The sequence below is a fragment of the Pseudopodoces humilis genome, chromosome 10, assembly GCF_049639895.1.
Source record: "Pseudopodoces humilis isolate 2021_Gansu_Grassland_sample_001 chromosome 10, ASM4963989v1, whole genome shotgun sequence".
In the NCBI taxonomy this organism is placed as follows: domain Eukaryota; kingdom Metazoa; phylum Chordata; class Aves; order Passeriformes; family Paridae; genus Pseudopodoces; species Pseudopodoces humilis.
In genome coordinates this window covers 20,828,490-20,854,100 of record NC_142209.1, presented here as the reverse complement: position 1 = coordinate 20,854,100, position 25,611 = coordinate 20,828,490, and the positions used below count along the sequence as shown (strand labels likewise).

The 25,611-nt window shown below is 39.2% G+C and overlaps 1 protein-coding gene across 2 annotated transcripts; it reads right to left on the bottom strand.

The window, feature by feature from the left end:
• Nucleotides 1-2,781: 2,781 nt before the first annotated feature.
• Nucleotides 2,782-25,557, bottom strand: CFAP57 (cilia and flagella associated protein 57). Of its 2 annotated transcripts, none has more exons than XM_088060463.1 (22): nucleotides 25,401-25,557; nucleotides 25,010-25,326; nucleotides 23,451-23,734; nucleotides 23,117-23,321; nucleotides 22,029-22,181; nucleotides 20,925-21,064; nucleotides 20,096-20,261; nucleotides 19,592-19,705; nucleotides 18,881-19,093; nucleotides 18,069-18,242; nucleotides 16,691-16,852; nucleotides 16,079-16,234; nucleotides 13,906-13,999; nucleotides 13,055-13,245; nucleotides 11,861-12,034; nucleotides 10,606-10,764; nucleotides 10,033-10,176; nucleotides 8,825-8,941; nucleotides 7,624-7,758; nucleotides 7,397-7,540; nucleotides 3,474-3,600; nucleotides 2,782-3,189 (listed from the first exon to the last, which is right to left on the bottom strand). In XM_088060463.1, exons 1-22 carry the CDS (start codon nucleotides 25,555-25,557, stop codon nucleotides 3,011-3,013), a joined length of 3,705 nt encoding a protein of 1,234 aa, XP_087916589.1. In that variant the 3' UTR covers nucleotides 2,782-3,010. The 2 variants fall into 2 exon arrangements, with proteins under 2 accessions (XP_087916589.1, XP_087916590.1); XM_088060464.1 differs by having other exon boundaries at nucleotides 23,117-23,282.
• Between the last annotated feature and the right edge of the window lie 54 nt (nucleotides 25,558-25,611).

Sequence of the window (25,611 nt, the reverse complement as noted above, 5' to 3'; positions counted from 1 at the left end):
GAGCAGCTCCCAGGCAGCAAGGTGAGAAGAAGCCTGCAGCTAAGCTGGAAGTGCTAGGGGATATTTGACACATTCAGCAGGTATTTGGTATTAAATAAAGTAGCTCCTGCTCTACTGTATAGGTTAGGGCCATCCAGTCGTATCAGGGCTGCCTCTTTCTCTGGAAGAAGCTCAAGCAGGCACTCAAGTCAGGAAAGATGTCACTGTCACCTCTCCCCACCAAAAGGCAGCTGCAGAACCCCCTTCCTGGGAGAGAGCAGCACCAGCAGAGTTTACCATGCTGCAGAAGAGCTGATTTCCTCGTAATCCGGTGGTAAAAAAAATGGGTAACTATTTTGAGAGTAATCAGGGAAACAGAAAAGGATTTATTTAAGAGTTGAAGAATAAAAAAAGGGAGTAGCAGAAATGTTGAAGTCAGTAGGGGAATGGGATTCTCAGACTGATCTGGGTAGGTTTCATGATAGCAGAAGGGATCATTACCGATAGTCTGAGCAGCTGGAAAATCTCCAGGGAAATGCAGGAAGAAGAGAACAGGACTGAACAACAGCTCTTGCCTGGCTAATGGAAAGGGAGGCTCAGTTATTAAGTCACATGCTACTTTTTTATCAGGCTGTGAGAAGGGAAGCTTAGGATATGCTAATCAAATAGAAACCAAGTAGTGTGACAGGCTCAGGAATTTGAGAAAAATCTGATAGGTGTTTCGAGACTTTTGAAATATCATCAGTCCAGAGGATGTTGTCCTACACATAGGAAAAACAAATGGTACGTGATAGTTTTTCCTATACAAACACCATTGGACAATGAGCTTGACCCTATCCAGAAAATCCTGGTTTTTTTAAGTTGGCCCAGTTAGCAAAGAAGTCATCTAAGGGGAAACCTTGTGCAGATAGCCATATAGTCATTTTTGAAAGTGGGCTGTAGCTTTATAAGAGTATGAAATGCTTACCAGCTCCTTTAGGGAGGTTCCAAAAAGAGAAACAGAACAATGCAGGTCAAGAGAGGATGAAAGCAGAAAATGTTGTTGGACCCTGAGAGAATTCAGACCATTAGCACACAAAACCATAATCCTGTTACAACTTAATTCTAAAACATTTATAGAGTGTATGTGTGGTAGTTTGACCTTGCTCTGCTTTTCCCAGTATAGAAGGGGCTTGTACATCTATTTTGCTTCCAGCAGGTCTGCTGAAGTTTGGTTGTAACACTCTGCTGTGCCTGATGTTTAATGCTCCCCTATACAAGCAATGTTTCAGCTGCCACTAAGCCACTAAGATCAAGTTCAAAATCCTCTTCAGCCTATTCTGGCAGCTGAAGCTACCTAGGCTTCATCTGACAGGCTGTGTATTGCCTTTAAAATTTGCTAATAAGGGTGACATAGGGGCATATCTTTAAGCATATCAGTCACCATTTAGAAATAATTCACTATCTGTATAGGCATATTAGGAAAAGATTCTTCTTTTTCAGAAAAGTTGGCTGCATTTCTCTAAACCACAACTTTTAAAGCAGTATGTTGTATGATTCTAGCACTCAATTTGTCCTGACAGAGAGGGGAAAATTATACCACACCAGAGCCTAGCTAATTAAAATGGGTGTGTCCTGAAAATTTTAGAGGGAACTAGATTCTAAAATATTTACTAATTACATTAATTACATCCTCTTTCTGTACAGGAAGTATCAAGATGATTATATGGGGAGGAGAGGAGGAAGAAAGGGTGTTAAACTACCCCATTAACAGACCATTAGCTTCTTCCTTTTGCTCCTGTGAAACCTATGCTCCATAGAGGTTAAAGATGCAAAACGAAAAAAAAAATAGACTAAAGAAACTAAATTCCACATTCATGGACAATGCACTCAGCTGAAGTCTCCAAAATCATTTGAGCTCATGGAACCATCTATTTTGCCCTGGTATTGCCCTGGAAGTGAGTCTAGTATTCCTGATGGTAATGCAGTTTACATGTTACCCAGCCCTGGCCCACCTTCTTCTGTGTAATATTATTAGGAGTACATTAAACACATCACTTTTCCACAACTCAGGATAGGAAATGAAGCAGTAACATCCTGGCTGTTGTAATACCATATAGTTCCTTGCTCAACCAGTAGCTCAATCTTCTGATAGATGTGAAATACTCCTCAGTGTCCTCAGTGGGACAGCGTGTCATGCACTGACAACAAAAGATGAAAAATTTAGGGTTCCCCCCCATTACTGAAGAAATTACTCCCTGCCTTTTTCTGTATATGAATACTTTGCAGAGTGACTTATTAGGAGAATTTCACTGAAAAACTGAACTAAAGGGATTGTGGATGTTGAAAAAAAGACAAACAAAAATCAATTTCTTGAAGTTATAGGAGTTATGACATAAGGTTTGGACTTTATTCCAGATTTTGGGAGTTCGAAACTGCCTTTTTTGTCCTGCTGAAATTATTGTAGCATATAAGGCAACACATCTCTAGACAGGAGGCAGAGGCTTTACCAAGGGCTCTAGCTCTTGTGTGCTTGAGTCAAAGGTTGCCCTCACAAGGTAATTGATTGTTAATCTGTGACTGGATACCTGCTTGGAATAACAATTACATTGGTCTTAAGAGCAGCTGTCTTTTGTATGAACATAGGCCATTTAATACTGGAAAATAAAAAGCTGATGTTGAATTTTGCAGCACAATGACATCAAATTAGAATTCTAACAGAAAAGGCTTACAGTTTGACTATCTCTTCTGAATTAGGACACATTAGTTTTCAAGAGAAAGATGAGTACCTAGCATGAAGGCCCAAAGATTAGTCTTACACTAACACAATTTTTTTTGGCTCCTAAATCTCATGAAAAGGGCAGATTTCAGGAAAGTAGAAGTGTTCAGAGCACCAATTGTTTCATAAATGCTTCTAGTGGTAGAGTATAGGATCAGGTAAGCATACTCTATGCTGTTGCATTTCTGATCTTGCCAGGAGGATATAATAACTTAAGGCATCCTTGAACCACGTCAGTGTTGCTGTGTCTTGTGGCTTCTTTCCAGATTCCATTCAGGAAGATTTCTGACCAAAAGAGGTTGAATCTGGACAGTTCAGGGCTTGCCCCTTCTCCTGGATTTGGTCTCGCAGATATTGAATTTCTAGCTGTTGCATTTCTATGATATTTTCACTTTCCATCTCTGGATTCAACCTCAGGACAGCTGGGCTGGACAGAATTTCACTGGAGGGAGCTAGAAGATAAAATAGAGAGGACATAGTACAGTAACAAAGGTCCAGCTCATACAGTTCTTTGGCATGAACAAGGGAAAGCATCTTTCAGGGCTGAAGGAGTAGATCTAAATAGTAAGAATCTGCAGGATTTAGCAGCTTCAACAATTAACATTAAAATATAACAGGTCCCACCAGGCAGACAAGCTAGAATGAAACACAGACAGTAATAGAAGTGTTCACCAAGGACAAAAAGGGCTTCTGCCATGAGTACTAACAATATGGAAAATATACAGGAACTATTCACCTGTGTCTTGAATTGCCTTTTTGTTCTTGTTTAATCTCAGTTCTGACTGGAGGTCGTGTACCTGTATGTTGGCCACCCTCAGTTCTTGCCGCAAGTCATTAATTTCCTTAATCAGACTCACATTTTCCTGCAAAAACAACATGCTCTATAAGGAAAAGCACAGGTACTCACTGGCTGAGCAATATGTATCTTCATATCTTTGAGAAAGACACTGGACAGTATAGAATCAGTATCACAAGCAGAAGGTGCTGGACAATCAGGAAAGTAGACAACATTTCAGGTAAGACCACAGTAGATGTGACAGAAAATGACAGTATTCAAACCACGTTAGCTCAAAAAACTAATATTTGTTTTGCTTTTCTGACTGCAGCTGCACCCCAAGGTATCATTTTTCTTGCCAATCCAAAGGGAAGCTCAGGGCCTTCCTAAACCGATCCAATTAATTCAGAATTAATGTGAAGAATTCCCATCTCTCCCTCCCGTGTGTATTATTTTGCTTTTCATGTGTCATTATGTATTTGTTCACTTAAATGATCTTTATCTCCTTGAAATTATTCAAAGCTCTCAACAGTTCTGACAGACATCACTTTTCCACACTCCTTCCAAATTATTAGGAAATATATAAAGCATGTGGAGACTTGAGATACCTGCTGCTAACATGATATTATAAGGAAAAGTTAGTAATGTATTCATCTTTCATTCTTTTTTTTTTAAGTCAGTTTTTAGCCCATAAAAGTTCAATTCTCTAAGTTTTTAGTAGCCTAAACCATGAAGCATCTTGCTGAAGGAGCTGTGGAAGTGCCAGTAAATGTAATTTACCCATTGTTGCAACAGGTTCAAATACTTCAGCAAAACCAGTATGGGTTAATACTAGTGAAAGATGATAACACTGCTGATCATGATTTAGAAACAGGGGAACCATTAACTAAATATTTTTTTTCTGTATTCAAGAGAGTTAAGTGGAATTCTGTCTTTGCCTCTTACAAGGACAGTGAAATACCACATCAATAACTAGGGCAAATGTTAAATAGCTGTCATCATACTTGAACCAAGAATAGCAACTATTTCAGCTACCTGTGGTGGTTTTTTTAGAACTTTTGCAACACAGTGGCAATATTTAAAAAAAAGATAGATGGCAAAAAGGTGTGTTTAGGGTACCTCACAATACCAATCCCAAGCAGTAGTGGACCCACTAAAACAACGAGAGGCAAGAACAAAGATGAATGAAATTTTTCCATGAAAATGGTGCCCTCAAATCTTGTTTTTTTTACTTTTGTTTTAATGATAATTTTGGCTGGTAGAGATAATTATGTTGCCACAAAAGATTGTGTAAATCATACAACTCAGTTCCTTTGTGTATACTTATAGAAGTGCTGGCACCACCCAACTGCAGGCTGGTCAGTAGCAAAGTACAAAGCTCACTGCACCTCCCAGAATGTGGCTGCACTCAAGGAGTTCAACTTGGCAGCAATAGCTCAGGGCATGTGTGGCAAGATTATCAAGACTTCACACGGAGGCAACTACAGCAGCTGTGCTTTAGCTTCTCCTCAGCTGAAAAATCACTGAGGAGCAAGAGTGTAGGATTCATTAAGATCTGAACTTGTTGGGCAAGAAGAGTCCCTCTTGCAGTGGTTATGCTGGACTATAAATGCAGCAGGAGCTGGTGTGCTCAGGCAGCTCTGGAACTGCAAAATTTTGTTGAGTCTGACTTGTCTAGTTCAAGCCTTTAAATACAGATGAAATTTGACTTTATGCATTTATTCTAGAGTTTGATCCTGAAAGAGCACATGAAGACAGTAACTTCCAATAATCAGTCAAGGTAATTTTATTTTGACCAGCTTTCAGGGCTGGGTCATAGTATTTCCCTTTAGGTATACTTTAGTCATGAGCACCTTCATACATTCAGCCCAAGTGATTACCTGCTGCTGTCAAATGAAGATCTTGCTTTTGATCTATCAGAAAACAGAATACAGAGTATCTTGCATGAAGCAATCTGGGCTATGTAGAAATGTCTTGTTTGGTTTGCTTGGTGCTAAAAGGCTGTTGGTTGACACTGATAATATTTTCCTGAAGAGTCCTTCTCTTCAGAGAGATTAGCCTTTAATTCAATATTTGCATTCTGACAGAATGCTTGCACTGCAATGCAGTGTCACAGAATGAATTAAAATAAATGTTCATGGGAAAACTAATTGTCATGGGATGTTGTGGCAAAGAACCAATTGTTTCAGAAAAGAGACTGATCAAATGCATGGATGATGAGGCCATCAGGTACAGTGACACATCATATGGATGCAATCTACAGTGTAGGAAATCTCTACAGTGCTGACTGTCAGAAACAGGTAGGACATATAGAAAATTTCATCCTATATGGGCTTCAGTTTAAGCAGCAGTACTTCAAGGTTATTCAGTGTCTCTGTTTTTATGTATCCAGAGAAACCATTACAAATACAGAAGGGGGGAGGAAAAACTAATAGTTGAATAACAGGCAACTTGTCAACTGGTAAGAATAATTAAAATTATCTTGACAGTTCTAATCATCTGTTGCAGCAGTCACTAGTGGAGTGTACCTATGAATAATCTCTCAAAGAGGAGGGCATAGCTCTGAAAACGTAAGCCCAACTGAGGAATAATAGAAATACAGAGCTAGAAGACTGTCAAGATGTCATTTGCTTTTTCAAAGCAAATCCTCACAGAAGTTTGTCTAAACTAGTCTTAAAAGCCTCTGTGAAAGACTGGAAGGCCATGATAATTCCTGCTGGCTGTAAAATCTCATTAATCTACTGGACTTCAGAGTACTGCTTTTTCTTTGAAGAAACCAGGCTGGTTAGAATCTTTGATATCTTCATCTTCCAGATGTTTTATTAATTTGGTTTTAATCATCATTTCATGTTAGGCTTACTGATCCAAGACATCAAGTATTATCATTATGAACACCATCTGTCACCCTATTCCAGTAAGGAAATTCTTCAGGTTATTTTCTGAACCCATCTCCTTTTGTGCCAAAGGAAACATCTAACTCACAGAAAGAGTCAAAAAAAAAAATTAAAATAGTGGCAGGGAAGAAGATTGCTGCTGTCTAGCCCTGAAGAAGCAAATTATGAATAAATAGCAAACAACAGATGACTTAGGAGGGGACTAAGATTTAATGATCCTGAGGAAGCATAATAAGTAACAATGCAGAAAGGGCTACTGAGGGGAAAAGGAAATGCTGACTGAGCAGAAGGAGATCTTGTTAAAAAGAGACTAGAAAAGCTGTCCTCCTAGGATATCTGGTGTGGGGCTCTAGGTCCTCCCACTCCAGATGAAAACAAATTGGATCTTTGACCCCAGCAGTCACAAGTTGAGTTTGCTTTGTAAGAAACAAGGATTCTGAGCAAGAGATTTTAGTACAAATATACATATTCCCCACATATTTCTGAACTTCCTTGAAAATTTTGGATGTGAAAAGCAGAATGCTCTTCTGAATTCACACCAATAGGCATGGGACTATGTGGACAAAGAAATTTTTTTTTTTTTTATTTTCTTCCTCCAAAATTACTTCCTAAACATTACCTACATACCAGATACAGCTTGACACTCAAACAAAGGAAAATTGACTATGATGGCAATTATGAATACTGTTTGAAATAAAAAGTAAGTATATTAATGTCCTTAAAAACATCCATGCAACAGAAGTTCCCTATCTCCTTTTAGGGAGTGGGAGTTAAACAAAAGTATCCACAAAACAGAAGCCATTCAGAGATCTTGCTCTTTTTGTTCAGAAAAGTTAATGGAAGCACCTGAAAAATGTAGGAATTTCTGGCAAGAAAGCCAACCAAAACTATTTCAAAGTCTTAAGAAACCATAACAGTAAGGTTACTAAAGTCTCTTGTGCAGCCACTTCCTTTGTTCCCCCTCCATACCACAAGGAAAAGGCTTATTACCTGCATGATGCGCATGTAAGCAGTGTGGTGCATTTCCTTATCCTTTGTCATTCTCTTCCTTAAAACTGCCAAATTCCTCTCATTATACTCTTGCTGTTCCTTGTACTTCTGCTGCAAATCTGCATCTTCTGCTTGAGCCTCTGCCTGAGAAGGGACAGCATGCAACCTCAATAATTACACTACCAGACAAAGCCATGGGCAAGGAGAAGGCAAAGGTTCTGACTCACCAAGTCTGATTGATGCACATACTTGGTGTAGAGTTCACGGATACCATCTTTCATTTTTCTAGAATCGTTAATGAAGCTCACACAATTATGAAGATCTGCTTTAAATCGTTTGATGAGGGTTTCCATATTTTGCTTCTGCAAGAATGATATACTCACATTCTTATTTGGTTCATCAGAACATGTCACTGTGCAATTTTCTAGAAAGTCTAGTGGAACTGGTGAAAACTCTCATGTACTTTCTTCTACTTCACTTTAAAAAGAATTAATTAAAAACTCACTGGGAATGTGAGCACTATGTGTTGAACAGCAGTGATAAATTTAAAGAATAATAATAAACCTTTTATTACTTTTACACTGATATTATACTGACACCTAATGTATCAGTGCCAGCCTCCAAAGATGAAATCTGAAAAACAGTGGTTCATTATGCTATTGCCCACTGTCCTTTCCCAAACACAGAATCACAGAATATGCTGAGTTGGAAGAGACCCACCAGGATCATTGAGTCCAACTCAGCCCTGCACAGGACATCCCCAGGAGCCACATCATGTGCCTGAGAGCATTGTCTAAATGCTGTCCTACCTTCTTATTTAGAAACAACACACCAACAGTTGAAAAGGCAAGAACAAAACATATTGGACACATGCACAGACTGCTAATTTCACATCAAGATTGCCTTCTCATTCTCTCTTGGTCTCTGCCAGGCCTCTCTACCTGCTTCCTCACTCATGCACTGTCTGCTAAGCTCCTCCACCTTCACCTGCAGTCCCTTTTCCTCCCTCATAACTGACATGTTGTCAAACAAGGGGTCCTTGACTCCTCCATTAATGAGACCTTCCTTTATGTCATCCTACTAATGCTAAGTGGTATCCTGAATGCTGCTCCTGTTTAGGCCAAGTGTCCCCAGATTGCAGGCTTGGGCAGGAATAAGTTCAGCATTCACCTGCCTGTTCTGTTAAACTCAGGAGAATATGTGTTGATGCATAAATAACTCGATTTTTATTTTTTTTTTTAAATACGAATGCTGTAAGCTGGTTGCAGGCTTGGAAGTTTTGTGTCTTTGTCGCCACTGACCAGAGACTCTCTTGGTCCTTGGACACAGCAGCCTTGAAGTAACTGTTTGCTCAGACTAATGCTTCACCAGTGTTCTGTCCTCACCAATGTCATTCTGTGGGACCTGCATGGAGGGGGAACCCCATACCTTTTCCATCTCTCTGTGCGCCTCGTGAGCAGTCGCCTTCTGTTTCTGTTGCAGTCGTGTGATGTTCAACTTCAGCTCTATGCTCTCCTTGCGGAATTGTTCCAGCTCCTCCTCCATCTGAAAGGAAGCAGGAGGAGGAAATCAGGGCTAAAAGGAGATGTGAAAAAATAACATAACAGGAAAACCAGAGACTGGAAATACAGACTTGAGGGAATAGTTCCCCCTTCAGGTTGAACGATAACATGAGAAACATCAATTTTGTAACAACACTGCCCTCTGTCAGAATATGCAGAAACCACAAAAGTGAATGTGCAACTCTGTTACAAAGTCACATTAATTTAAATTATGTGATACCCCTTAAATTCCTTGAGCTGAACGGGAGCTCTTCTGTTCCGAATAAAAATGGATGAGGTGGAAATGGACAGTCAATACTGGAAAGAGTAAGAATAACAATAACTAGAACCTGATACTGAAAAGAAACAAATGGATTGAAAGCTGTGGGTACATATGCAGAACACACAGGAAAAAACATTAAGAGTACTACAGCAATTATTTATGGCACAAGACGGTGACCAAAAAAGACAACAGGAATTTCATCTTGCTAGTCTGAAGTGCATACAAATTGTTCGTTAGTTTGCATTTTATTTAAAAGACTGTCACCACAGTCCTAGTTTGGCTGAGCTAAGGATACATCTATGCAGAGATCATAGCAAGTTTCTATAATAAATAAGTACCCTCAATGAATTTGCTGCATGCTAAGTGTGAATATGTCCAAATTTCCCATGTATCAACTGATGAATATAATTTGTCCATGTCCCTAAGCCCTAATAGAGCTATATTTGCATAAATCGGTAACATTTCTGAGGAAAGAAATTTACTTTTTTCCATCAGATCAGTAAAAGCAGTGTCTTGCAAATACTATAGGGCACATAGAGGGCAACCACATAAGGAAAAGACTGATTTTTAAAGCAAAATCTAGAATTACATACAGGAACTTAAATAACTATGTTCATCACTGGTAGCGTGTGATAGAAAATGAAATAGCTGTTGTCTACAGATATTTTTATTAGCTGCATGGCTATTGAATTAGTGTATCCTTGAAAGAAGTCAAGGAAGAATCACGGTGGAATCTTTAATGAACTTGTTGGGTCATCTTTGTATTTAGACAACGGGCTTAGTAGCAGAGGCCACATGAGAGTGTTACTCACCTCACTGATCTGTTTCTTCATTGTCTCAATATCATTTTCACGTGACTCTATTAGCTTCTTAAACTCCTCTATTCTGTAACTCAGTACAAACTTAAAATTTTGCAGTTCCTGATTTTTAATTTTTAGATCATATATATGCTTCTCCTGGAAGAAATGGGTACAAGAGATCTGAATCAGATCCAGCACTCTCAAACAGATTCTCTAGGATAAGGCACAAATATGGAAGAGGCAAAACCAGCAGTCACAGATCTTGTGGAAGATTGAACTCCAGTTGCAAATCTACTGGAGATTTGCAACCTCTATCTGGTCAGATGGGAGGGGGCAAATAATGGTGAGCCATCTACAGATCCCAGAACAGGGGATGAGAAAGTCAACATCCTGAACTTGAGCTCCCCAAGAAAAGCCTAGAATACCAATTAAAAACCAGAATCCCAAATTGGAGATCACAAGTTCCTTAAGTTGATATCGGGTTTCCAGTCATGTGATATTATCACAATGAATACTATTAAAATAAATATCTCTATTTAATTAAGGGAGGTGATTTTAACCTCATCCAACTGTTCATTTTCTCACCTTCTCTAGGATAGTTTCAGTTCTGTCTTTAATATCTGTCTTTAGTGCCAAGATGTCCTTTTCCAGTGATTTAATGATGTCTTGCAGCTTCTGCTGTTCCAGTCTCATTTCCTCAATATCCCTGTTTCGGTCCTTGAGCTCTTTCTGTAGGCTGCTCAACTAGAGAGGCAAACTAGTAAGAACTTAAAAGTCTCCAAATGCTGTGCACAACTTGGTCCTCCTATTCTGTAGGATACCTTGCAGACAGTGTGGGATAAGGGATATCAAATTAAGATATGATGAAGGAGCAGCACATCTGTTAAACGCCTCTAACTCAAAAGGGGGTTTAGTATCCATTTTTGCTTTTTCTGTGTATTCTACTGCACTAGAAGGAAGGAAGCAAATTGCATCCAGCAGCAAGAAGGGTATGGGTATTATACCTAAGTATCAGCTGCAGATAGTACTCAATCCATGGAATATTCTTATAAGGTGAAGGCAATACCGCTCTAAAGATGGAAAACTGGAAGGGTGCACGGTTCATGGCCCTTGGGCACCCACAAAATCCCTGCCTCAATACTAAGATCTGCAAAGCCAAGAAAATTGGAAACAATGTATGACACTGGACAAATTGTAAGGACACATGAAGAAATCCCTGAAGTCTAAAAAACAAAGAAATCAAAGACAGTACCATGATAGTAGAGGGTATGAAAAGAACCTCTATGTCTCCAGATAGATACTGGAGAAAACAAAAAAAGAAAAAATGTCCCTCTAACATCCTTAAGGAAATGCAATACCTAGACAATAAAAGAGGCAAAATATTTTATGCCTCCTTAAAAATCCCAGTAAAGCAAATAAAGAAAGATTATGTGAGCAAAACACAGATTAGTGCATTGAATGAAGCAATAGAAGTATTTTACTAATAAAGCAAACTATTCAATGTTAGAAAAATTAAAACTTAACTTCTTTCCTGATGTAGGATGAACAATATTACTTATAGTTTGAAACTATGTCGATCAGAGAAAGTGTACTAATAAAAACATACCTCCTTTATCATCTATCTCTAATATCAGCAATACAGTCAGCAGAGAGCTTCTTCTTCTGCCCAAATACTCTAAACATTCAAACTAACCTAAGAACCCGCTACTGTTCTTATATGAAATGCCACATATTTACAGACTAGATTAATGGACTAAATTGACATGCCGTTAATCACATTCAATCCTCAAGTTATAGGTCTTCTTGTACAGGTCTGATACTAGCATAATATAAAAGATACCCTTTTATTCATGACTCCAATTTCTCCTTTCAGTTGCATGTTGGACTCCTTTTCTTCCAAGAGCTGTCTCTCATAGTTGTCTTTGAGTTCCAAGATTTCCTTGTCTCCCTCTTCATAAATTTGTTTCTCCATTTCTTCTTGTACTTCAATCTGCTTCCTCATCTTCTCCTTTGCCTGCAGTTAAGGAAAACAAACATTAGAGAAGGCAAGAGTAAGAGACCAATAAAGGAGAGAAATAAAAGGTTATTTGTAACTGTGCTTCTCCTGGGAGAATCTATGTTTAATGGAATATTCAATTGCAGCAGTATCAGCTAAGGTAACTTTTTAGTGGATTAAAGTAACTTTAGAAACTGATAGCATACACATTGAGGGTTTTCTGGGTTTTTTTGGGGGATGGTGGGTTTTTTGCTTCTTTGGGGGGGCAGGGGTTGATAATTCTTCAGACTTGAAAGCTTCATGTTAGGAATATGGCCTAAATACTAACATCAACAAACTTGTTCTGGCTGAAGAAATCACAAACCAGTATCACTTAGGATCTTTTAAAATTGCTGTTTCTGATGCATTAGGACCAATAAGCACCCAGGTTTGCCTCAGTCTCTGTATGCCTCTCTTCCTACGTTCTTTTCAAATTGGTATTGCAACATAGGGCTGCAAACAGTAATGGTGATTTCTGACTCTAAATATGTAAGTATCAGTTATCTGTCTGCCTTTTGTCAAACCAAGTCTTTGACCTCAATGTGCAGGAGTTTTTTAAGTATTCAGGATATTTATCTTTGTTCCCCAAATTATGCAGGTAAGAACCTCAAGGACTCAGGAATGTAATTCACCATTTTCAAAATGTTATCTCTTCACTAGAACAACATAATTGAATCTTTCTTTCTTCAATTACTGTAAATGTATCGTCTAAATCACATTAATAAACAGGAATTCTAGGATGTAGGAGAAATGTAGATGAAGCTGAGAAAGCCCAAGAATATTAATCCTAGCAACTTACTCAAGGTATGAAACCCCAAAAAGTTGATAACTCAGCTGGGTCTTCTTTATTACTATTCTACCTGTCAAAATATTTTCTCATGGTTACAGGCAGATTAGGATTTGCATGGAAGATGCCAGCCTCTCCTGTCCTAGGGAACAGTTTATCACAGTTGAAGATAAATTTGGTCAACAAATCAAACAGCAAATCAAGCTTCCTACCTCTTCTAGCAGAACAGACTTATCTTTAAGTTTTTTCTCATAATATTCTTTTAGCTCTGCCAAAGCCCTGGTTTTGCTCTCCTCCAAATTGTGCAATTGTTTCTCGTATTCCTCCTCCATCTTCTGGGATTTCACCTGAAGCTCCTGGTATTTCTCATTTTCCATTGAGAGTTTCTGACTACTGTCAGATTCTGTTAACAGGAAACATACAGAATGGAGAAAACTAATAGAAAAGATGAGTGAATCCAATCCTTCTGGAGCTATCACAACCTTATTATTTACTGTCTTTTTGGCAGCTGGTTGCAGTAAATTACAAGTAGAAGTATTTTGTCACTTTCTTCATCAGATATACAGGGGCTTTAGACTCTGTAGCCATGCAAAATTGACAACTAATTGACAACCCTAATTTAGCTATTTCCTTGGGTTGGCAACCATGGCAGAGCTGGATAAAAGCTCGACTGCTACAAAGTATGAGTAATGGAGAATGGACTCATTCATGGCAGGAGTCTTTGGTAAATACTAATTTGCAGTATTTTTATCTTGATTACAAATCTGAAGTCCAGGTATTTCCAGGCTGTGTGCACCTCCTTGCTGAATTGAATGACTGCACTGTTCTTGCACAGTGAGCTGTGCATAAAATGAAAGAAGAAATTACTAATTTTAAGAACCAAACCTCTAAGATACATGTATGGTGCAGTTTAGACAGCCATTTGGTCTGCACCAAATACCTACATGATATACATCCATTTTTCTTTATACCTCTACTCTAGTAATCCCTCCTCATCACTTCATTTGCTACCAGTAAAGCATTTCCCCCAGTTTCTAGTTACAAATACTTGTTATAGTCTAACCTAGCCGTTGCACCTCCCTGGCCTGTTTATCCATCAGCTCAGACAGTTGAACCTGGTGTTGTAGCTCCTGTTTTTCTTTCTCTTCCTGCAAAATCTGGGATAAAAAAAATAAGAACAATACATTTTAATTTGAAACTAGACAAAGAAATGTCTAAATTGTTTGTGCTCTTGCCTCTGGTGAAGAATACATACACAACAGATAAATGTTTGAAATCTCTCACCAAAATTGAGATGCCATATGTCACTAAAACAAGGTTTCCCACATTAGTTTTCCACATTAGTTTGTTTGACAAGTTAAGCTAAGGAAAGCTACGGAAAAGCAGCAAACAGGGTTCATATAATACAAGGTACTGATCCTAATCTAAAAAGAAAAGTTTGTGAGCTACAAAAGCCTCCACTCCTTTATGTATGTCTGCTTGAGGAGAATTTGCAGTTCCATAAATTGTTGTCCAGATATTAAAGTTCAAGCTGCTTTCTGTCTCACTTAAAGCAACTTTGAGGTCCTAAAATGCTGACATTTGCATAATATGACATAAACCTAAGCACGAATGAATTTCAAATGCCATTCACTTGGAATGTCAGCCTGCCACTACAAATTACTTAATCTTCTAAAAAAGCAAAGAACTGGAACAATAAAACAGCGAAAAAATTTCCCAGAGACGCTAGGAACTCTACCATAGTTACAATATTTTCACTTCTCACAACAACTGCATGGGTCTTGCATAAGCAGAAATATTCCATTTGTCTGATGGATTCAACTAGAAAGGTTAGCCCCAAGTCTAAAGTTTTCATTCTGTTTAATCTTAACGTGTACTGATACTTGGACAGGAAGTACAACTTGCCTACCTAGAGAACTTTTATTCACTTTCAAAGGCATTTGTTTGCAAGGCTATAATGAACAAGTCTAAAGAATTTTCAGTGTAGCTGAGATTATTATAACTTTATAGCCAAGCACTACTTATCAAATGACTTGAAGAACTGCAGAAAAAAACCCAGCAGAGATTAAACAGAGGTAGAGGAATCCACAAGAATTTAAATGGATTTCTTGTGCAAGGTTAGGTTCTACAAAAGACTGGAAAAATAGAAAGGTTAAAACTCAAGTAATTTAAACAAAAAAAACAAAAACACAATGAGACAAGCCAAAGAGTCTGAAAAAATACTTTATGAAAACATTAAAATGAATTATTAAACCTCCTCAAAAATGAATATAAAAAAGCTACTACATAACTATTGTAGGGCAAACAGACAAAAGAGGTATAAAAAGAGCACTTGAAAATTGCAAACCTGTAAAATACTGCAACTAATAAGTAACTTGGCAAGCTTTCATACTCAACTCCTTTATGTGGAGTCAAATTAAATACTGCTTGAAGGGACTATGCACAACTTGACAAAATAAGTGGTAACAAATCACCAGAGCAGGACAATATTCACCCAAAAGCTCAAAAAGAACATGAGGTTGACAGGATTGATTCATGTGATATATAATCGAGTTGTTTTACTGCCAGAGAAATTACTACTGGATCCCTTGCCTTCTACATCTAAAAGAAGTCCAGAAATATAATGAATTACAGGTCAGAAATCCAGTGTGTGCACCAGACAGATGGACAGAATAGCATTATCAGACACAGATAAATAAGACACTGGGAAGAATTATCATAGCCTTTGCTTTTCATGGTAGTCCTGCTTCATGACCACAAAGAAATCAATAAGCACACAAACAGAAGACATCCAGGGAATATATTTTACTTTTATTTTCAAAAAATATACAAGAAACCTCAGCAGATGTTCTTAAAAATCTAAGTAGACAGGACATAAAGAAGGCAACATAGGACAATAATTGTTAGATCCTGCAGCAGCTGAAACCTTATATGGAAAGGAGCTTTTAAGACACAGTGCCATTTCTATTACTGATCCTTGGTCTCAGGCACTATTTTTTGTGCTGGTTTTATGTGAAGATGCTTACAGGCTACCTAGGAGAGCTCTTGCATCCCCTTGTACCTATAAGATTCTTGACTCAAAGGTAGTTTCATGCTTTATAAATACTAAGAACATGTTAAACTGGAAAGGAATGATTTCAGATGCTGTATGGCATTTCTACATATGTAATGCAAGCTTGAATTCAACTCTTCAGTGAAAGATTTTTTAGTATTTGGTTCTGCAGCATGAATCATACCTGGTGTTTAGTTATAAGGGAGTCTATTTCCCGAGTGAAATTCTCTTCCAATGCTTTTATTTTTCCTTCACAGTACATGTCCTTGAGACGTAGCTCGTAATCACTTTCTGTCTGTAGATCTCTCACACAAATCTGCAGGTCTAGTATTGCCTGACTCTGTTAGGAACATGGATGAGAAAACAATCTTAAGAGAGAGAATATTTGCCATTAGCAACAGCTCGTTAAGGATGTTTTATTTACATGAATATATTTATGAACAGCCTTTACAGAGAATCTTCAGACAGACAACCAAGAAGTTCTAGAAGTGAAGTTCCTTTGCTGTCTTAAAAGATGGTTTATAGAAATGCATCTTCTGACTTCTCTACTCCATTAAAAGTGTTTTATTTCTCCCAAAGAGATTGGGGAAAGTATTAGAGAAAAATCTAAACCTTTCTCCACACCTTGCTGTTTGCACAATGCTGTTTGCATATTAAAAAGCCATTGCAGCAACTTGCTGTAACCTCTTTGACCAAAGCCATGCAAGCCATATAGGACTGGCTGGTAACAACCATTATGCAAATGTAAATCACAGAAATACCATGGTTTATGTTCACAAGTTTCTTCTCCTCCTACCTTCTCGTCTATATCTGATTTCATGATCAACACTTCCTCAGCATACTCAAGTTCCTGTTCTCCTTTCACTCCCCCACCTTCTTTATCATGCACTTTCCAGATAAATACACAGCCATCCTCTGAGGCAGTCAGTAGAAACTGGTCATCACTTGTTACTGTCATCTTAGAAGGAAGAGACAATAAAATAATAGATGAGACATGGAAGACTGGAGAAACAGTTTTTTATTTTACACCCCATTTTTCTCCCCACCCACATACTCTCTTCATTTCTACCCCAGAAAGTCAACAGTAGAAATTAATAACACAGTTCTACTACCAACATTTTGACTCTGTCTCTTACTCCTGTTCCACCCCAGCTGAAGCAACAAAGGGAAGGGAAAAAACATGTGTAGACACTTGATCTGCTTCTGGTCTCAAAGCCATAGGAAGATTTTTAAGAACCTGAAACAGAAAAGACCTTCTAGACAATTATAGCACAGACAGGCAGTTTATATGACAATTCTGAAGGTCTCTAGTGTTTTTCTTTTGCGAAGTTGCGTGAGCGACAGATGGCTAAATGTTTCCTTTTGAAACTACAACTAAGCTCACCAAGAACCATGTCCTAGTAAATGCTGTCACCTCCTCCAGACCTCCTGTGGCTGCCTGAGGAGCTGATACATCTTGCAACTGAGGTGAAAGTAGAGTTACAGTAACTGAAGTTCATATTCTAATGTTGGACTGTGCAGGGATATATCAAGGTGCTGCATTTGACAGTGTTAATTAAAACACAAAAATTATGGCTAGTCTTAACAACACAGAACATGTGGCTTCCTGGAGAATGGGGACCTAACAAAGCACACTGAGGGATCTGTCAGACGTGCTCTCTGAGCTCTTTCAGTATTTGGCAGCAATACTGGCTCAGCAGAGAAGTCTCAGCTGTCTGGAAATGGGCAAATGTGATGCCCCTCTGCAATTGAAAGTGGTGCAGTCATCATCCCTGGAGATATTTAAGAGATGTGTAGATGCGGTGCTTGAGGACATGATTTACTGTGGACTTGGCAGTGCTGGGTTAACAGTTACACCTGATCACCTAAAAGCTCTTTTCCAACCTAAATAATTCTATGACAAAATTACCTTCCTCTTTCCAGAAGGAGCTGTATCAAAGTTCTCCATCTAATGTGCCATGTTTTGTAATCTGGTGCAAGCCACTTTTTAGCCAGCAGCTTACTCCCTGACATATCTAGAGACAGGATTCCTATGAATGCTGCAATATTCATTCTCCATGTGCAGACTCAGCCTTAGTTTTAACATATTTTGCTATGAATTGAGAAGGAGAATCAGCCCTAAAGGAGCTTTGTGCAGCTGGCACCACAGGGAAAAGAAAAAAACTCTGTGCTACCTTTGTAACAGCACCTGCATGGGCCTGGTACTCAGTGAAATCCTTCTTCAGAGTTAATGGGTACTTCATAGCTCGAATTGTCCCCAGGGATGTACCAACAAATATCAAGCGCCCGGAACGAGAGACAGCGACAGTCGTATAAACAACACCATAAGCAGGTACTTCATGCTGGATCTAAAACATAAACCAACAGCACAAACCACCACACAAAACCCTCACTTTAAGTATTTGATTGTGCATTGCACAAGCAATTGTTAGATCTCTGCCTGCAGCATGTAAAGTTATAGTTAAAAGAACCTATATGCCTATAGAATTAAAGTATTTAGCATTAAGTTTTATACCTCAAAAAAAAATTATTTAAAAGTGAAGTTCTAAATATTTATAAATGTTAATAAATATTTAGATATAAAATTCCTGAATTTCTTGTAGTTACCATTATTAAAAATTCAAGCCAAACTGATGTGTGATCTAGAAGATGTAATGGTTATCACATACAATTTACTACTTTTCTGGAAAAAATTGCATGTAGATACAAGTGGTAGATGTTTGTATTTCAGCAGAACAATATTGCCTAGTTAGTTTGTTAGCTGGATGAGAAGATTTCTAGATAAATCCAAGTAAAATTATAAAAATATAAAACTACAACAAAATCTCAGGTTTCATTGTAAAGGACATAAGAACACAAAAGTGTCAATAATATCACAGCTTTCAAAACAAGACTGATTCCTATTTACCAAATGGATGCTAAGGAAAGCAAAGCACCAGTACTGTCCCCAGAGAATTTAGCAAAATCCTAATATTTGTTAGCTCACCGAAGACTCTGAAATTTCTTTGAGAGTTTGGTCAGATCCAACAGCAAAGATAATTTTGGCATCATAAGTCAGGGAAATGCTGCTGTAGATGCAGGTCTTGAGCACACACTCTGACACCTTTTTACCTGTCAACAAATTCCACTCATACACAGCACCATGTGTGTCACAGGAGACAAATTTAGTGTCATCTGCACTCCATTTAATTGCATGTACCTGGCAAAAGCAAAACACACCAAGGAGCTTGATGTGTAGATTACAGACATACAGCATGGAGTCATTGCACTGGTAAAGGCATGACAACTTCAGAATGATACTTCAAAGTCTTACTGAGAAACCTCTAGATGTTCCTCAACCAATTCTATTTTAGCATTAGAAAAAACCAAAACCAGTAAGAATTACTTTATGAACACACTTTCAGGAAAAAGTTCATCTCAATATGGAGTAATTTTAATTTTATAATCTATTACTGGGATATTTTATTTTGTTCAGCCAGCTGCCAGTTGTTCACCTCCAATTTAAGGACAGACTTTTCAGATGTATCTAGTGCATGAGAATTTTGCCTTCTAACCAATGAAAATGGAGTTTTCTATTTCTGTTTTCACTTTTTGGACCCATCTAAAGATCCAAAATTGCATTTTACCTCTTCAAAATGCATCTTATCAACTAGTTAATACATTAATAAGTTGTACTGTATAAGATTTGTTTACTAACCTTCCCAGTATGTCCTTTCAGATTAGTAATATTCTCAAAGGTGATGCTGGAATAAATTTGAATCACATTCCCATTAACTGCAGCAAAAAGATGGCCTCCGTTACTGAATGAGCACTACAAAAAGAACATAACCACCCATTACTGTAGATGGAATGGATAAAAACATCCATGTATTGAATTTCAATTGCATCCTTTAATATCAAATTGTTGCATGAAAAGAAAACTCCATGACATAATTAGCCACTTACAGTTTTCTTAATCAATGCTTTCCCCTTTCCCCTGTAAAATTCAGTTCTGGAGTATTTCTGAGCAAATTATCCATTCTGCTGCTTCCCATCAGCCTCTGGGCCTATTCTCCAATAGTTAGAATCAATTTCTCTAAGCTTTGATATATGACATCCTATATCCTACTAGGATGTATTGGAGAAGTTTTTATTTTCTGTCATGTTCTTTACCACTCTGCTCCCCATAACTCCCCAGTTTCATTTTTGCACCACTCCTTACCTCTCTACACTTTTTCACAGGAAACTCCTTGAAAACATTCATGTCCTCATACAGCAGACTTACAAATCGTAGTTTGTCAGAAAACCCAACCAAACAGAAAAGGCCAGTGGGATGAAGTGATACTGTGTGTGCTTCCTCCTGATATTCCTTACATAGCTCCAAATTGCTGAAAGAGAAAACTGTTGAGCAGTATGGAATAGGACAAACTCCCCATCGCACACTTGACGGGATATTATCTGGCCCAGCAAGGACACCTGCAGCTAAAAAACCTAACTCTGCCTTGTCCTTGAGGAAGTGTTTTGTTATTCAGTTAAGTAATGATCACAGAGATGTTAAAGGAAACAAAAGCAAATTTGACTTTCTGGTTCACAGAGAAGGTGTGGAAGGTGCAAGAGCAAATCCTTGTGTACTGTAATATAATGATTAAGGTAAATGAATTGCTGATCGCAATCCTACACAAACATCTCTTGAGATTTGTTTTTGCCTCCAGGGAACCTCAAGAGCTGGAGTAATTTTGCTTAAGAACTACGCCTAAGAAGCAGGATGTGGGATAACAGTATCTTAAGACAAAGCTGAATGAAAGAGTTTTTTCCAAAACACAAGAAGTTTGACACCAAAATAGCTTAATAGAAAAGACATTGTATTCTTTTGGCACCAGTTTTAAAGGCACTGCATACTCAAACTCCCCAAATATGTAAGTAATACCATTTACATCACACACCACACAAGAATTTTACCACAACAGCACTCTCATTCATATGAGATTGCTGCTGCTGTCTCCTAAACACAATATACAAAAAAGCAATAACAAATACAAACAGCTCATTACTTTGTCTTGTAATTCCAGATGCGAACAGATCTATCCAGGGAACACGTAGCAAGAATGGGTTTCCAAATACACATGTCCAGACCAGTGATTGAATTAGAATGCAATGGGAAATTCATATATGCAAAATGAGATGTCTTCTCCTGAGAAGGAATGAGAACATTAAGAAATCACAAATATTTCATTGCAGGCAGTAAGTCAGATAAAAATAATCTATCATGGGTCTTTGGATACAGTTGTAGAATAGATTTGAGGGAACCACTTAATTCTTTTGCTGCACTGGTCTGAACATAACAATGTTAAAAACCTGACAATGATGGTTTTAAATTTTTAATTAATAATCAAGAAAGTGGTGCAGGGCAGAGCAGTGAGAATAGAATGTAATTGTAGGTATATAAAAAAGGCAAGTTAGATAAATAAATAAAACTGGACCTGCAAGAATTCAGTTAATACCTTCTGGTCATGTAGATATTAAAAAAAAGTCAAGTTTTTATAAATAAAATCAAAGTCAAGCTTCTCTGAGGGCAGTATTTCTGTAGCCCCTAACTACAACCCCTCTTCCTGTAAAGATCTTTCTGTATGTCTGTAGACAGGTTAGGTACTATATTCCATGTAAGTCTATTTCATGATAATTCAGAGTAGGGAAGGTTTTTCATTATGTTTGTATTTCACAAAAAGTTTTCACTTCTAGCTAGGACTTCAACAACTGTCTCGGAGTCAAATGAGTTTCCCATGGCTGTTCCAGCTTTATCATTGCAATAAAGTTTTTGCATATTACAGTGGAACACGGACCACACAGTTACATGGAGGATATCCCAGTTAAAGCCTCAGTGAAGTGGTTCAGCAGTAACAGGCACCCCTAAATGGTCTTAAGAGTCCTCTATGATTCTTCTGATTAGCATCAGGTATTCACAGGGAGGGATGCTTGGAGCAAGGGGCTGCAGAAATACTGCCCTCAGAGAGGCACAACAAGCACTTTGTATCTTGAGCTTTAAGGGTTCATTTGAAGGATTTAATGAGAATGCATCATAGAAAACAACACTGATTAGCCTGTATCATTACAATACTGGACATGAAAGCTGTTGAATGGCACCGAACTGCACTTACCCTTATAAGTTTGGTGGAGAACATAGAAAACATGTAGAGCTGATTTTTATTTGTGCTAACGACCATCATTTCCTCAGAGGGGCTGAAGCATATACATGTGATGTCCTGTCTGCATGACTTTTTTGGCTCGGTGCTGAACAGGTCCTGAGGAAGCTGCACAAGAAAGGCATCCCATGGGTTGTGCCAGGTTTCCATGTTTTGGTAGTAGGCATGCACACACAAACTTTTGTTGTAATGCTTCTCTAACAAGCACGTACATAATATCAGCAGGACAATTTGGATATTCAATAGCACATAACTACTACAAGGCAGGAGAATAGAGTACAAGAGGACAACCCAATGGTATCTGTAACATTACAGCTGAAATAAAGTATCACGGGAGATTTCAGTAATCTGAAGTACTGCACTAAACAAGAATTAAAATGGTAGTAGAAAAATATCAAGCAAAAAACTAGCAAGTGTCAGAATGCGAATTGCTTAAAAATTTTGATTTCAGAAAAACAGTCTTTGTAATGTATTACTGAGGTAGTTAAGTCTTATTATAGGGTCTCATGCATAGGGAAGATCTGACCTTTTAGAATGAGAGTATGAAGTCTTGACCAGCTCATTAGAGTTAAATGTTCTTATCCAGAGATTTCAGTAGGTCAATGCAAACAGTTTGCTATAGAACAGTTAGAAGGATTATTTAAGAATGCACAGGTGTTAGGACAGCTCTAATAAATACCTGAGGGAAAAAAGCTTCTACTTGGAAAAAAGCAATCAGCCAAGTTTTCAATGAAGTAAACTACCTCTTAGTCCCAAAAGTCTCCACAAAGAAAAGTTTCTTAAAGGCTTTTTTGAAGTTTAGCAGCCTCAAAGCACATTTTATATTTGGGGAGCATACAAAACTATCTTGCAAAAGGTCATCAGGCATTGACTTTCAGTGTAACCTTTGGCAACTCCTTTTGACATCACCAGTTAGCTAATCCTTACAATGCAATTTAGCAGTATGCTAAAAATTATTATTAATAACTGAATCAGGAACACTCACAGTTCTCTGAACAGGGCTCTGCTGCATAATTGCTTATAAAAGCTTTTTTCCTCCTTACCCAGACTTCTTGACTCTCCTCATAGACTTCCTTTTCCTTAGTCTTCTCAAACAGAAGAACAACTCCTGGGCTGGGTGAACATGCAAAGCCTTTGGAATATGCTGCAACTGCAGATATTTGAGGCAAAGAATGCTGTTGTAAATCATTATCTTCAAAGGCCAGTCCACTAGAAACACCAGAAAAGCAATTAGGAAATGCAAAAAGACTTAAAAATAAAGAAGAACAAAACAAAAAATGCTAAGCAGCAATCGATATGATAAACCAGACAAGAAGGAAGTAACTAATCTGCAGGCAAAAGCATTGAACTATTACTAATAATAGTAAACAGATGTACCTCTCATATTCTTTTGTTGTTGTATCTCCTAGTTCCCTGGGTGGTTTTCTGTACTCCAAACATTTCTCCCAGTGCAGCTCTCCAGTTTCAAACAAGCTAAGTTTGCCTGTGTCAGTGCCACATATAACTTCCTCCTCAGACAGCCAGGCATGGCACAAGTAGTTTTCTGGCTCTCCCCTTTGTAAATTCATCTGCTTTAAATATCCTTCACTGTATTTGAAAAGTTTAAAAAAGCCATTTCCAGTGATACAAACCTGCGTATTGTCTTGAGGATTAAAGCTCACCTATGGAACAAAAAAGAGAGGAGGTATTTTTTTCAACTATGTTCACAAACAAGTAAATATTATACCTGTTCTGAAGAGTTCCTATACCAGATACAGGAAAACAAACAAAGACAGTTCATAGAAACATACAGGAATACCAAAGAGAGTAAGAATTAGCCACCATAACTACATACTGCAGTTTTCCCCCTTTCAAAAGCATGTCTATCAAAATTAAATCACAAAAGTAAGGCCAGAATACCTCTTTACTACTGATTAACAATTTTTTCCAGTAGCAAGCCTCCTGAAAAGTGGGACCATTTGTTCTCAAAAGTCCAGGAATAAGTTCTGTATTCCTGTATTTCATGCAAACAGTATGCAGATGAATTCACATAATTAGGTGTTTATTTGTGAAAATTATGGAATGGCCATCTCAATAGTCAGCATGAAGGATAGGAGGGGTAGTTTGAAGTAATTTTTTGTGCTTAATGGGACTTCAGACAGCCAGAGTCTTTACACTCCCCCCTCTCTTTAGGAACTGAGCTCATAGATTCAGTAGTCCAGCCAACCTCTTCTTGTAGCTGTACCTCACAAAAAATGGCAGCTGGAGTTCAACCAACACATGTACTGAAAGTATCCCTGCATGAAAGAATCTAAAAAGGGCACCCAAACCTGGATGCAAAAATCATTTGTGTGCCATCAAACCCGCTCCTAGCCACTCTTCTCCAATCTGAACTCAGAAGACTTCAGAAAGGAAAAGGTGCACTGAGAGCTTCCAAGCGTGTTACAACTACTGAGCACAGCCCACATATTTAGTGTGTGCTTTTGCAGGGAGACAAGGGACGCATTGCACACTCACTGGCCTGTTGTACTGGCCCCACAACATAGATCTCATGTGATACAACAGATACAGGCATGAAAATGTCCATTATGGGTCAGTGCAAAACCTTATTTAGCCTAGCGTCCTGCTGCCGAGCGAGGCCAACAGCAGATGTCAGGAAAGGTCAGAGAAACTGTATGAAATACACAGTGTGGAGCCCTCTCCTCCTCTTGCCGTGGATAAAAGCCATGTGGCCATGGGAAAATGCACTGTGCACATGTGCTGAAGGATGAACGCGCGTCCAACCTCGCACCTGCTACTTGTTGAACTAAAGTTTGATCGTTTCGTCCACTTTTTGAAAAGTGAAGTATGCTCTCGAAGAACCAGTCAGCTGCGAACGAGAGTGTTAATAACGAGCCGCAGAGAGTGCCGCAGCTCGGGTTTGCAAGTTTTGAAGCAGGCGGAGCTGGAGCTGTTACCTGGCAGGGACCGTCGCCCGCGGCCTGGACGCGGACGGTCGCCGCCAGCTGCTGCTTCTCCCAGAGCCAGCAGGTGAGGTGCCCCTCGGGGGGGGCCGTGGCGGCCGCCAGGAACCGGCTGTCGGGAGAGAAGGCGAGGGACACCGCCTGCCGCTCCGGCAGCTCCTCGGCGGCCAGCACCCTCCGCCGCTGCGCCCGCTCCGCCGTCAGCTCATAGACCGCCAGCACCGGCTGCTCCCCCGCCGCCTCCGACAGCGCCAGGAACCGCCGGTTGGGGCTGACGGCCAGCGCCTGCACGCCCCGGCTCTTCTCCGTGCCTGCGGGGAGCACAGCGGTCAGGGCGGGCCGGAGTGGGGACCGGGGTGAGGGTCGGGACCGGGGTCGGTGCCACCTGGGATGAAGTTGTGCCACTTGTGCTCGAGGTGCAGCCGCAGGCAGCCCGCTCCCGCGGCGTGCAGCACCACCTGCTCCTCTAGGAAGCAGACACCGCCGGCCACCCGCGGCCGGCAGCCGAACACGGCCACGGGCAGCAGGGCCGCCCCCGCCATGCTGCCGCTGCCGCTGTCGCCGTGGTGACCGCGGCCCCGGCGGCCCCGGAAGCG